General features: G+C 40.8%; 2 protein-coding genes across 2 annotated transcripts in view; one reads left to right on the top strand and one right to left on the bottom strand.

Moving 5' to 3' along the window:
- VEZT (vezatin, adherens junctions transmembrane protein) overlaps positions 1–11,579 on the bottom strand; it is an 83,699-nt gene extending 72,120 nt beyond the window's left edge. Inside the window, exons 1-2 of the mRNA XM_032170934.2 lie at positions 11,467–11,579; positions 5,162–5,218 (exon numbers count right to left, since the gene is read on the bottom strand). Coding sequence (XP_032026825.1) covers positions 5,162–5,218; positions 11,467–11,502 — 93 coding nt within the window. The 5' untranslated portion in view covers positions 11,503–11,579. The remainder of the gene's footprint in view (positions 1–5,161; positions 5,219–11,466) is intronic.
- Positions 11,580–11,985: 406 nt separating this feature from the next.
- FGD6 (FYVE, RhoGEF and PH domain containing 6) overlaps positions 11,986–13,731 on the top strand; it is a 141,293-nt gene continuing 139,547 nt past the window's right edge. The window contains exon 1 of the mRNA XM_032171614.2: positions 11,986–12,128. Within this exon, the coding sequence (XP_032027505.1) occupies positions 12,113–12,128 (16 nt within the window). The 5' untranslated portion in view covers positions 11,986–12,112. The remainder of the gene's footprint in view (positions 12,129–13,731) is intronic.

Genomic DNA, 13,731 nt, shown 5'->3' with positions numbered 1-13,731 from the left:
CAGTCTCTTGACTCCTCATCTGGTCCTCTTTCCACAATGCTTTTAAAAAAATAAAAACCTTCAATATAGCTGCACATAAAATACCAAGGTAACCACAAAAAATAATGTAGGCACTGTGTGTGTCATAGCTTGAGACAAATGGACTTACATTTTAATAAATGCAATAAAAAATACATAAAAGAGAGAACTTCCTACTTTTCTTGAATGTTTAGACGTAAAACAGAAATAAAATTTTAATCTAAACTGGAGCCCCAAGGATCTGTGAAGAAGCCAAAACAGAAGAAATGACACAACATAAGCAGAAAAAAGAAGCAGACTTGTTCCCCAAGAATAATTTTTATAATTTATATTAAACATGGAATTTCTTCTTGCATATCTTGGTTATAAACCAGAGTTGGTGTTTTGTTTTTGTTTTTGTTTTGAGACAGGGTCTCATTTCAATGCCCAGGAGGCTGAAGTGCAGTGCTGAAATCACAGCTCACTGCAGCCTCAACCTCCTGGGCTCAAGCAATCCTCCCACCTCAGCCCCGAAGCAGCTTGGACTGCAGGTACATGCCACCACACTGTCCAATTTTTACATTTTCTGCAGAGACAGGGTCTCACTATGTTGCCCAGCCTGGTCTTGAACTCCTGAGCTCATGTGATCTTCTAACCACAGCCTCCTAAATTGTTGGGGTTATAGGCGTGAACCACCATATCTGGCTAGACTTGGTCTTAATGGTCAATCTTTGATGTCAATAGAGTTGTGATTTAATAACACTATTAGTAAATATTATTCCTATTATAGATAGTGATAGCATGAATTTTGCTATACTTCTAATCTCAGCTACTACTTGGAACAAGATTATTTTAAATAATACAATTTAGGGCTTTATGTTTGATAAACTGAAACTCAGGATATATTAAAAAAATAAATGATATAATAATACCTTAAATTTTATATCTATAATTATTCTAGACAGGAAGCTCCATTATCAAAATAGCAAATACTGTCCATGTATATGTTCACAGACAAAAACAATATTCTTCCATTAGTCAAATCAATAATACAAATAAGAAAGAATCTACAATTATTACTTAGGGAAAAAATGCCTTCATGTTCCTCAGAGATGTATAATAACTTTTAAAAATACAAAGAAAGGGGAATCTCTCGAGGAAGAGAGAAATTTTTTAAAACTTCCTTTTAAATGTGAAAGGTTTTGTGAGAGTCATTTCCTTTCATTTAACTGATTAAATGCTATGGGAGAAAAGGGCAAAAGCTGAACATTCTGCCAACGAAGGGTTAACATTTAATAACTTACACAGAAGTATGAAAGAAGTAGGAGAAAAAGAAATCATGATAAAATGGGCAAAAATTATCTTTCTCAGCCAGGAAGAAAAGAAAAGAGGAAGAATGAATTTAAACAAACACCCAAAACAGTAACGAGTTCACCTACAGAGGATAAGGTTACCAAGGCAAGAGATTTGAGTAAAAGATCCCTTTAATACAACATTGTCCCTACTAGAAGAAAGTTACAAAGGAATGGTTTAAATGAACTTCAAATGATGCAAAGAGGCAGAAAAATTAGTCTTTCAGATTTAAAAATTCTTATTTCCAGGCACTCTTCCCTCTAGGAATAGCAGAGTTTAAGACAGAATAAATGACCTGAAGTTTCTGCAATTAAAATTTAAGGCCTGGTGCAGTCGTTCATGTCTGTAATCCCAGCACTTTGGGAGGCTGAGGCAGGACGATCACTTGAACCTGGGCAACATGTCAAAACCCACTCTCTGCAAAAAACACAAAAAATTGGCCGGGCATGGTGGCTCATGCCTGTAATCCCAGCACTTTGGGAAGCCGAGGCGGATGGATCACCTGAGGTCAGGAGTTCGAGACAAGCCTGGCCCACATGGCAAAACCCCATCTCTACTAAAAATACAAAAATTAGCAGGGTCTAGTGGCATGCGCCTGTAATCCCAGCTACTTGGGAGGCTGAGGCAGGAGAATCGCTTGAACCCGGGAGGCGGAGGTTGCAGTGACCCGAGATCACGCCATTGCACTCCAGCCTGGGCGACAAGAGTGAAACAAAATTCCATCTCAAAAAAAAAAAAAAAAATTAGTAGGGCATGATGGCACATGCCTGTAGTCCCAGCTACTTGGGAGGCTGAGATGAGATAATCACCTGAGCCTGGGAAATGGAGGCTGCAGTGAACAGTGATTGATCTACTGGAGGTCAGCCAGGCGACAGAGTGAGACTCTGTCTAAAAAACAGTTAAGAAAGCAACATCAGAATTTTAATACCTTTCTAAAGTAATTGGAGAATTCTTACTCTCAAAACACTGTAATTAATGATGATGATAATAGAGTAAAACAACAATCTTGGTATTTCATGCTTATTTTGCTAATATTCACATTAGACATAGTATCCATCATTTTCTAAACTTCATTCTGTTGCTGTTTAGCCTGAGAGGTCCAAGACTGAGGTTATACTGTCCTTCTCAATTCAGCCTCTTAGAGTAGAATGATGGTAGAAGAGTCTAATTAAAACAAATGATCTTATAGAAGGAGGAGTCAGGCTCCAATATAACGGAATTAACATTGAAAGTACATATGGAATCTAGCTCTGATAAAATGGGTAATCAGATTCTAGGGCAAGAAATGGAAATTGGGCCTGGGCACTTCACTCTTTCTTTCCTCCCTTAGTTCTTCTCTTATATCATCTTTCAGTGCACATCTAGTCCTCTCAGACTAAGAGGACTCAAAGTGATCACTGGAAGAAGAAATACAAATGACCCAAAATATAATACAGTAAAATTTACAAATAATCCAAGAAACAGAAATTAAAACAAGATACCTCAAAGAGTTTGTTTTAAGGGAAGGGATGTTGTCAGAATATTATCCAAAACTCTGCATGATTTAAGTTTTTAACTTTCATGCAGCATGTAATTCTCTAGGTAAGTCTCAATACATGAATGAGTCGGATTTCTACTCTGAAGATCATTAAAATAACAGTATTACAACAAATATACCAAAAAAAAATCACAATTAAATTTTCTTAGGGGAAGAGAGGTTAGGCCCTAAGATAGATATGGTAAATTGGCTTGTTCAATCTCTATTCTGTAATCCTTCTTCCAATGTATCTCTTGTGTTACAGAGGCAGGAAAGCTGCATCTGAAATTTCCCAAATTATCTTGCAGCTAGGATTCTAGATATAAATTAGGGTTTCCCCAAGTAGGTGTACGGTGTAAGAGATTTGGAAGGTGGAAGAAGAGCAGAAGTCCACTTTTTGCTTCTTTCGCTTTTGTTTCATCTGTTCTTTTTTTTTTTTTTTTTTTTTAAGTAAAGGCAAAGTCTCAATCTGTCACCAAGGCAGAGTGCAGTGGGCTCATCAAAGCTTATAGCAGCCTTGAACTCCTGGGTTTAAGCAATCCTCCTGCGTCAGCCTCCTGAGTAGCCAGGGCTACAGATGCATGCCACCATGCCCAGCTAATTCTTTAAAATAATTTTTTGTAGAAACAAGGTCTCGCTGTGTTGCCCAAGCTGGTCTCAAACTGCTGCCTCAAGTGATCCCCCCACTGCTGGCCTTGTTCTTTCATCTGTCCGTTTGTTCTCTCATTCCTTCTTTTCCCTCCCTCTTTCTCTTTTTTTTTGCTATGAAACAAAGCTGTGGAGGCAAAATGTTTCTATGGCAGTATTCCAATATGGATTCTCCAGCTTCTTGGTAACACAGCTGCAGGTGTGGTAGAGACAGTGGAGAGACTCCAAGTTCCAACACCAAGGTATCACTTTGTTAGGTTATTGAGAGGCTGATGTGGTGATGGCTTTTTTGTTTTGTTTTGTTTTGTTTTGTTTTGTCTTGTTTGAGACAGAGTCTTGCTCTATCGCCCAGGCTGGAGTGCACTGGCGCGATCTTGGCTCACTGCAAGCTCAGCCTCCTGGGTTTATGCCATTTTCCTGCCTCAGCCTCCCGAGTAGCTGGGGCTACAGGCGCCCGCCACCAAGCCCGGCTAATTTCTTTTTGTATTTTTACTAGAGATGGGGTTTCACAGCGTTAGCCAGGAAGGTCTCAATCTCCTGACCTCGTGATCTGCCCGCCTTGGACTCCCAAAGTGGTGATGGCTTCTATTTCCTGGATTGTAACTATGATCATGATCACGTGCTCTTGCCTTCATGAGCATATAGCAACTTTGATAGAGCTTGATCCTGTAGGCCTTCCAATGATAATCTAACCATTAATTCCCTATGTTAAATTCCTTTCTGCTTATGGCACATAGACAGGTTTCTGTTTACTGCATTAATAGAGGTCCCCAACCCCCAGGCCTGCGCAGCACTGGTACTGGTCCACGGCCTGTTAGGAATACAGCCCGCGGCCGGCAGGATGGTGGGCCAGTGGGTGAGCAAGCGTTACTATCAGAGCTCTGCCTCCTGTCAATATCAGTGGCAGCATTAGATTCTCATAGGTGCAGGAACCCTATTGTGAACTGTGCATGTGAGAGATCTAGGTTGTGTGCTCCTTATAAGAATCTAACTAATGCCTGATGATCTCAGGTGGAACAGTTTCATCCTGAAACCATCCTCCATCTGTGGAAAAATTGTCTTCCACAAAACAAGTCCCTGGTGCCAAAAACCAGTCACTGTGCATTAGGATGTATGGGTGACACAGTACTTAGTATCTAGAAGTAGGGCTGATTCAGCAGAACCTGAAATATGTTCCACTGGCTGAGTAATCAAGTGGTAGATGGCAAGACAACGTGCCTTACAAGCTTTCAGCTCTTCAAAAGAAGGCCTTTCTCAGTCAGTGGCCTGAGATCTAAGTTGAATGCAAGTGGTAATAGGGGGTAGAGGGGGTTACAGGTCTCATAGGTGGTAAAGCCCAAACACAGGAAATAAGATGGCTGCTCCAAGCCTTTCCCAAGAATTCCCTGATAAGACTTATAGTTTAGCTGGACGTGGTGGCACACGCCTGTAGTCCCAGCTACTTGAGAGGCTGAAGTGGGAGGATCGCCTGAGCCAGGAGTTGGAGACTGCAGTGAGTTATGATGGTAACACTGCATTCCAGCCTAGGCAACAGTGCAAGACCCTGTCAAAAATAAAAAAAAAAAGTTGTGGCTTTAGGTACAGGAATGCAATCACTAACCAATGGTAGCTGTAGAGGGAAAGAATTCAGACAAGAAACACCCAAACCTCTCTGGTGCTCTTTCCTCCATCCTCTGATCTGCAGGTCCTTCCCACTGGCCGAACCTAAATGGAACCCAGAGGACAAGGGAATACAGTGATGCAGTCCATAATGATTAGGGTGGAATTATGGGTCTGAGGGACACAGGGAGAAAAATAATCACCAATGATAACATCAATCCCTCAACTATACACTTGGGTATTAAATAAGAAATAAAAATGGAACTTATGCAACCGTGAGACAAACTATATTTCAAAACTTTTGTGACACAACTGAAGCAATACTCAGGGAAATTTATAGCCTTACAAGTTATTTTGGGCATTTAGGTTTTTAACTCAAGAAGCTAAAGAAAACAGAACACAAATAGCAAAATAAACACAAATAGATGAATGGAAATAGATAAAAGTAGAAATTTTAAAAAATTTAAAACCACAAACAAATTCAATAGAACTGACCAAACAAAACCAACAATTAATTTTTTGAAAAGTCTACCTGGGGCCAGGCACGGTGGCTCACAACTGTAATCCCAGCACTTTGGGAAGCTGAGGTGGGTGGATCACCCGAGGTCAGGAGTTCAAGACCAGCCTGGCCAACATGGTGAAACCCCATCTCTACTAGAAATACAAAAATTAGCTGGGCGTGTTGATGGGTGCCTGTAATACCAGCTACTCGGGAGGCTGAGGCAGGAGAATTGCTTGAACCCAGGAGGCAGAGGTTGCAGCAAGCCAAGATCCTGACATTGCACTCTAGCCTGGGCGACAAAAGTGGAACCCTGTCTCAAAAAAAAGAAAAGTCTATTTGGTAAGTTGACACTTCAGCACATCTATGTAAAACAAAAAGAAAAACATAACAACAATCAGATCTAATTTGTGCTATAAATGAAACTAAAGAGACTACTAAGAATATATCAATAACTGAAAACCTAGATAAAAAGCAATTTGCTGGAAAAATTTAATAAAAGGAAACATTTACTGAGTGTTTACAATGTGTTAGGTACTCATCTAAGTAATTCACTTATATTAAATCATTTAGTACTCACAACTACCTTACGAGATAGTTACTGTTATTTTTATTTAATACGGAGAAAAACTGAAGCTTAGACAAGTAACCTGCTCAAAGTCACATTAACTAATAAATAGCTGACCTAGGATTTCTTAGGCTATCCAGCTCCGGAGCCCGTATCTTTAACTATATTACACTGCCTTTCAGAATAAAAACGTTATCAAAATAGAAAATTGTACCTGAGCAATAACCATAAAAGAAATTGAGCTGATAGACAACATTCAGTCTCTTTTCCCCAGGTAAGGCCAATTTAGCTATACTCTGAAGAAACAGATAATTCTCATTTTGTAAAATCAGTCCTAGGGCACAGAATGAGATGGGAAGTTGCCTGATTCATTTAGAAGGCAAGCAATAAATGTTCACTGATTGGAAGATTCAATATTGTAAAGATGTTAAGTTTCCCCAAATTAATTTATAGCTTCAAAGCAATTCAATCAAAGTCTCAGTAGGGTTTTTTTATTTTTATTTTTTATTTTTTTACAAAAACTGACAGGCTGATTCTAAAATTTATACGGAAATATAATGGGCCAAGAATAGCCAAAGGCAATCTTGAAGAAAAATACAGCTGAAGGGTCTTATGCTATCAGATATTAAAACCTATTTTTTAAATTATAGTAATTAAAATAATGTCGTATTAACACACGAATAAACAAAACGATCAATGGCAAAGAAGAAAGTGTCCAGAAAGAGATCCACACATAAAAGTTTCCCTGATTTATGACAAAGGCAACACTACAGTTCAGTGGGGAAAAAATGATCTGTTCAGTAAATGGTGCCAGGTCAACTGGACATCCATACGGGAAAAAAAAAATGTTGATCTTCACTTGTTACCATACAAAAATCAGTACCAGATGGATGACAGATCTAAATGGGAAAAGGTCAAATAAAGTTTTTAAAGAAAATATCTTTGTGACCTTTGAGTAGGCAAATATTTTTTTAACAGCACTAATCACAAAAGAATAAGGTTTAATTGGATTATAATAAGGAGCTTCTGTTCATTAAAAGACACGATTAAAAGAGTGCAGAGGCCACATATAGCCCAAGGTAAGATATATGAGGTATATACAGTTGTCTCTTTATTCATGGGGAATTAGTCACATGACTAGGGCAAATACCCAGTCCATGGATGCTCAAGTCCCTTATATAAAATGGCATAGTATTTGCATATAACATACACACATTCTCCCACATATTTTAAATCATCTCTAGATTATTTTTAATACCTAATACAATGTGAACACTATGTAAATAGTTGTTATCCCGTATAGTTTTTTATTTGTATTATTTTTTGAATATTTTTGAGTATTTATTTATTTATTTATTTATTTAGAGATATAGTCTCACTCTGTCACCCAGGCTGGAATTGTAGCTCACTGCAGCATCAAATTCCTGGGCTCAGGCAATCTTCTGCCTCAGGCTCTGGAGTAGCTGGCATTACAGACATGCACCACCATACCTGGTTAATTTTTTTCTTTTTTTTTAAATATGCAGGATCTTGTTAATGTTGACCAGGCTGGTCTCAAACTCCTGGCTTCAAGCAATACTCCCACCTTAGCCTCCCAAAGTGCTGGGATTATAGGCATGAGCCACCTCACTGGGCCAGAGTATTTCCTTTATTTTTTTTTTTGAGATGGAATCTCACTCTGTCACCCAGAGCAACCTCCGCCTCCTGGGTTCAAGCGATTCTCATGCCTCAGCCTCTGGAGTAGCTGGGACTACAGGTGCATGCCACCATGCCCAGCTAGTTTTTGTGTTTTTTAGTAGAGACGGGGTTTCGCCATGTTGGCCAGGCTGGTCTCAAACTCCTAGCCTCAAGTGATCCGCCTGGCTCAGCTTTCCAAAGTGCTAGGATTACAGGCGTGAGCCACGGTTGGTCCAATCTGCAGATGTGGAACTATCAGCTAAGGAGGGCCAACTGCATCTCTAACAAAGGACTTGTATCCAGTGTATGTAAAGAATTCCTTCAAATCAGTAAGAAAAAGAGACAACCCAATAGAAAAATATGCAAGAAATTTGATGTGGCTTCACAAAATGGATATACAATTGGCTAATAAACACATTAAAAATCTTAACGTCTTTATCAAGAAAATACAAACTAAAACCTCAAGGAGATACCAGGACATAGCCCCTAGAATCATAAAAAGAAAAACACTAAAATTAGCAACTGTTGATGAGGATGTGGGGCAATGGGACCTCTCATACATTCCTGGCAGGAGAATAAACTGGTACAACCACTTTGGAATAAATTTTGGCAATATCTACAGAAATATCTATGTATTTGCTATGACCCAGCAATTCCATTCCTACATATATATTCACCAGAAATATGTTTAACCAAACACATACAAAAAGGTTCACAGTAGCACTAGTTTAAACCTGGGAACTACTCAATGACCATTAACAGAAGAATGAATTTAAAAATGATCATATATTCACATGGAATACTATGTAGAAATAAAAACTCTCATGTTAACAACATGGACGAATCTCACAAATAAAGCCAGAGAGGAAAAAAAAAAAGTCAGAAATAACAGAGTATATAAATGGAAATGCACAGTGTCTAAACAATAAAAATAGACAAAATTAATCTAGGTTATTATGTTTAAATAGCGATCATTTTGGGGTAGGGAGTAGTGATGGAAAGGACGAGGAGGGAGCTTCTGGTGTGCTGGTGATGTTGTTTCTTTTTTCATTTTTTATTTTTTTGGGGCAGAGTCTGGCTCTGTCATCCAAGCTAGAGTACAGTGGTATGATCATGGCTCACTGCAGCCTTGACCTACCGAGGCTCATGTGATTCTCCCACCTCAGTCTCCCGAGTAGCTGGGACTACAGTCACGTGCCACCACGCCCAGATAATCTTTGTCTTTTTTGTAGAGATAGGGTTTCACCATGTTGTCCAGGCTAATCTCAAACTCCTGGGTTCAAGGGATCCATCTGCCTCAGCCTCCCAAAGTGCTGAGATTACAGGTGTGAGCCACCATGCCCCATCTGTTGTTTCTTGATCTGGGTGCTGGTTACATGGGTGTGCTCAACATGTGAAAATATAACCATCTGCACACTTGTGATTTGTGCCCTGTCCTTATGTAAATTATATTGCAATAAAAATTGTGTATATCAAAAAGCAAACGAACAGCAAACTGTAAATTTTTCTGCAAGTATGACAAAGGCTTGGTAATACATGAAGAACTCACGCAAGTCAATTTTTTTAAAGCTAGCATCTAATAAGAAAATGAGCAACAAATATGAAGAGAAATGTTCAAACAAAGAAAAATGGCTAATAAATGTATAAATGCACAAAATGTAAATTAAAACAATGGAATGTTATTTTTGCCTATCCAATTAGCAAAGATTAAAGGAAACTGTTAAGGCTGTTGTTGAGGATTTGGTGAAACCAATACTCTCTTATTCTTAACGGAAACCTGAATTGGTATAACCTTTCTGTGTAAGTCTTAAATGTTCATATTCTTTGACCCACTAGTTCTACTTCTAAAAATTATTCTGAGGAAAATCAGAGTTGTGGTTAAAGATAGGCTTATATCACTGTTGATTACAATGGTATTTTGAAAAAAAAGGCTATATTATGATACACATGAGGGGATATTATAATATTAATGTTTTCAAAGAATGATGAATGGGAAAAGATTCACGATAAAGTCAAGTGAAAAATATACACAAAATTCTATGTGGTATACCTTTTGTTTTAAAAAATATCACACACACATTGTGTCCTAATATAGAGGCTAAAAAATTACACACACATAAACACACATTTACATAGAAATAAAGTCTGTAAGAACACATACCATACTGTTAATAGTTACCATCTTTGGGTGGTGGGACAATGGATGATTTTAACTTGGGGGCTTATTTTCTACAATAAAATGTTCCTTGAGCATATATTACTATTATATTCAGAAATCAAAAAAATGTGTAAGTTACCCTTACTCTAGAAATCTATTTCTCTCTCCTTCAGCTACCACATTCAATCTATGAACATTGCCTCGATTTTAACTTACAAGTGTCTGTCCAAGCCATTATTCCATTACGTCTCTCATTTCCAAAATTCAGGCCCTTGTCTTCCCTAATGAACGCCTCATATCTAGACTCTTCATTTTGGTAAAATGGCCACATTTTCCACTGCTTCTTCATTGCAGCCACATCAAGCCACTTTACATAGCCACCCTCCACACCCTGCCCCCTAAAAATGCACACCAGGTACTTTCGCACTTCCCAAGCTTGGCATACTCAGTTCTCTTTCCCTGTAATACATTTTCTCCTGCCGGTTTTTCTAATCCAATTCATATTTAAAGATTCACCTCGGATATCGCGTACTGGGTGTAGCCTCTGGGAGGCCGCAAGAACAGAAATTAATCCTTCAATGACAGTTTGTACATATTTCAACATTTAGCATTCTGTCCTGTCTGTGCCTCGCTCTCTCGCTGTATGGCATGGGCCACTTCATTTTCAAATTTTCTTAAAATCTAGTTGGATAAATAAAAGTAAAGCGTATACATGCAATACACATATGTACAGGGGTGCGAGTTTTGACCTGTGTCTGGAAAAAATGGCATCAAAAACACTCGCCCGATTTTTTTCATTCAAGATGGCAGAGAACGTCTTAAAATAGTCCCACACAAAAGCACTCACATCTAGAGCCTCGAGTCAGAAGAACTGGCTACACCTAGCGCAACAGCAAAGGACAAAAGAATCGAATCTAGATGCTGAGATGCCCCGGCCCTAACCACCCACAGTAGGTCCCACATATAGACTTTAAACCGTGTTAGAAAACGGGCACCTGCTGCCTTCATTCCGAGGGCCACGCCTTGACGATCAACAGTGACCTGACGCACTTCTGGATACTGACCCAAAAAAATCGCGGATGGAAAAGGAGGCTAAGTTGTGACTATCTAAAAGGCACGATTCGGCCCCGCCCCAGCCGGGCGCAGTCCCCACGCGGCACATCCATTCCCAGGAAGGAAGAGACAACGCTCCAGCCCAGGGCCTGGCAAGCAGGCACCGTCCGGGAATTCTGGGCGGGCCCGAGATAGAGGCCGGCCACGGCCAGGGCGCCTCTGGCTACACCTGTCAGGCGACGACGGACACTAGGCCCTGAAATCGCTGGGGTTCGGTGGTCGAGGCCAGCTGGAGCGCGTCACCCGATCCCTCGCCCCGGGAACGCCTTGCCTCCCCGCTTTCCGTCTCGTCCTTCTCAAACAAAGGCAATCCACACCCACCGCCATTTTCCTCTTACCTCAAAAACCACCTCTTCGTCAAACTCCGGTGTCATCCTTCTCCGCCATGCCACCCGCCTCAGCACGATGGGAAATGAAGGCGGGAGAACAGGCGGCACGGAGCTCCAGCTCCTGCCCGTCCCGTGGGTCTAGAAAACTACAATTCCCAACATGCCTCGCCGCTCACGCCCCCTTTTCGAGCCCGCATATTGGAGAAAAGAGTGAGCGTGTAAGCGAGAGAGGCGGGAGCGAGCTGAAGCTCGAGCCCTCCGATTGGAGGAGGCCAGGGCTTTTGTCTGCCTTTTACGGCCGCGACTAGCAGGGGGCGCCCGGAGCACTGCTGATTTTTGGAGCCGGAGAAGGGCACGCGCCAGCGGAGCCGAAGAGAGCACTGCTCGTTCCCGCGCCTGGCTGTCAGCGTGCAGCTCTGCGGGGCGGTGCTAGTGCTCGCCCGCCCGCCCCCGGCGGCTCGCGCCCGGGAGCGCCGCAGGGTCGCTGGAGCCGGCCGCGTCCTTTGTGTGGCGCTCAGGCTGCGCCGCGGGGCGGCGGGACGGAATGTGGGCGCTGCGGGGGCTTTTCTCTTCTACCCGAACTGTGGGAACAATGGACTGAAAGGGGAACATGGATTGAGGGGCCGAGCGGGGAAGCGAGCTGCATCGGGGAATCATGACTTCTGCAGCCGGTAAGTGACGGCGCTCGCGCTGCCGCGGGAAAGTTTGTGGCGAGCGCTGCTAGGCTTGGGCTCGCGAGCAACTTTCTTCGCCGGGGTGGGCGAGTTGTGTGCCCCGTACCTTTGCCGAGCACCTCGGCAAGCGCGGAGCTAATGGGATTCGCTGCCTGATTTCTCGTCTTTTCCTGCCCAGAGGGGCTGTTTGGAAACCCGGGATTTCTCGGGATCTCCCTTCCAAGGGGGACTGTGCTGGGGGCTCTGCACCAGGTGAAATGCGATGTATAAAGGGCGTTCGCTCATCTCTCCAGCAGTGCGAGGACTTCGCCTTTGCATGTGAAAATAGTGTAGATTCCCAAGTTAATAAATCAGTTATTATAGGCAAAGGCAGTGTTCTCAGCGTGTTCAATTTGGCCACTAAGTGAGTCACTTTCAACCTTGTATCTGCTGGTAAACCTTTTACCCATTTTAAAGAGGCGTACACATTGTCATGTCCTGGTGATTTTACCTCTGTTACCTGAGAAGCAGAGGAGTTGAGATTGTTGAGGTTTTTTTTGTTTTTGTTCTTGTTTGTTTGTTTTTGCTTGTCTGCACCCAATTACAGATACTTTGTTTGTTTCTACCTGATTAGGGTAAACAAAGCTTTATTTTCTGCCTGCCTCCCGTAGTTCTTTCCCCTTCATCCAAATGACAAAGCCTCTGTCTTTGTGTGGATTTTCAGCAATTCTAGACGTTGTGTTTCTGAACATTCTTAAGGAACAATTTCTGTTTTACAAAATAATTACCAAAGTGGTGTTACGTTCACTTTATAAGTACATAGGTTAATTTTTAAACCAGAACTTATGTGTTACGGATTATTTTACGTTTTTGTCCACGTTGAAACAAACTTTCATTAGAAATTTTATAGTGAAATAGTTTAAAGCTTCTTCTCAAAGTTACTTCCAGAATCAGCACTTAAGTATCAGATTAAATTTTCATTGCTTTACTTGGCATTTGTTTAAAATTCTTGCAACCTGAAACTGTCAAACAGCACTCAAATGTTCTGATTTGTATTATTTCTAAAGCCTAGATATATTGTGTTGCATTGCTCCCTGTGATCAGATTACAACAAACGAAACAAGAAGTTAGCCAATAGGAAAAGAAAGCAAGAAGTAGGTGTTGTGTGGGTCTTTCCTTTTTGATGTTATATGCACTTATATGAGATATCTTTATAAACTCTCTTTTCTTTGCCAAAGGGAGGGTTTATACTTACATAAGGTAAATTATTTTCATCCTACATTTCTGTGCCTTACCTTCGATCAAGAAATTGATTTAAATTAAAAGTGGTTGGAAATTTTAAAATCCTTCCAGCCAGTTTTAGTTCTTTCCTTTGTGGAGGTGTCAAATGTATTTAAAATAACCGTATCTTATATGTATCAGTTTTCAATTCCAGTCTTAACAGTTTATAAGAAACAGGCACAGAAGCATGTAATTTGACATTTATGTAAACCCAATTTCTAGGGCCCAGACTGGAAGTTCATGATTCTTGCATTTGAATTATCCTAAAATAATGCAAGCTATTTTTGTATTTTATCAACTTTACAATTAAAGAAATCCACAGAAATTTTTGTGGTGTTTA

The sequence above is a fragment of the Hylobates moloch genome, unplaced genomic scaffold (genome assembly GCF_009828535.3).
Source record: "Hylobates moloch isolate HMO894 unplaced genomic scaffold, HMol_V3 SCAFFOLD_12, whole genome shotgun sequence".
Taxonomy (NCBI): Eukaryota; Metazoa; Chordata; class Mammalia; order Primates; family Hylobatidae; genus Hylobates; species Hylobates moloch.
Note: the sequence above shows the minus strand (reverse complement) of the source record. Positions and strands in the feature narration are given on the sequence as shown.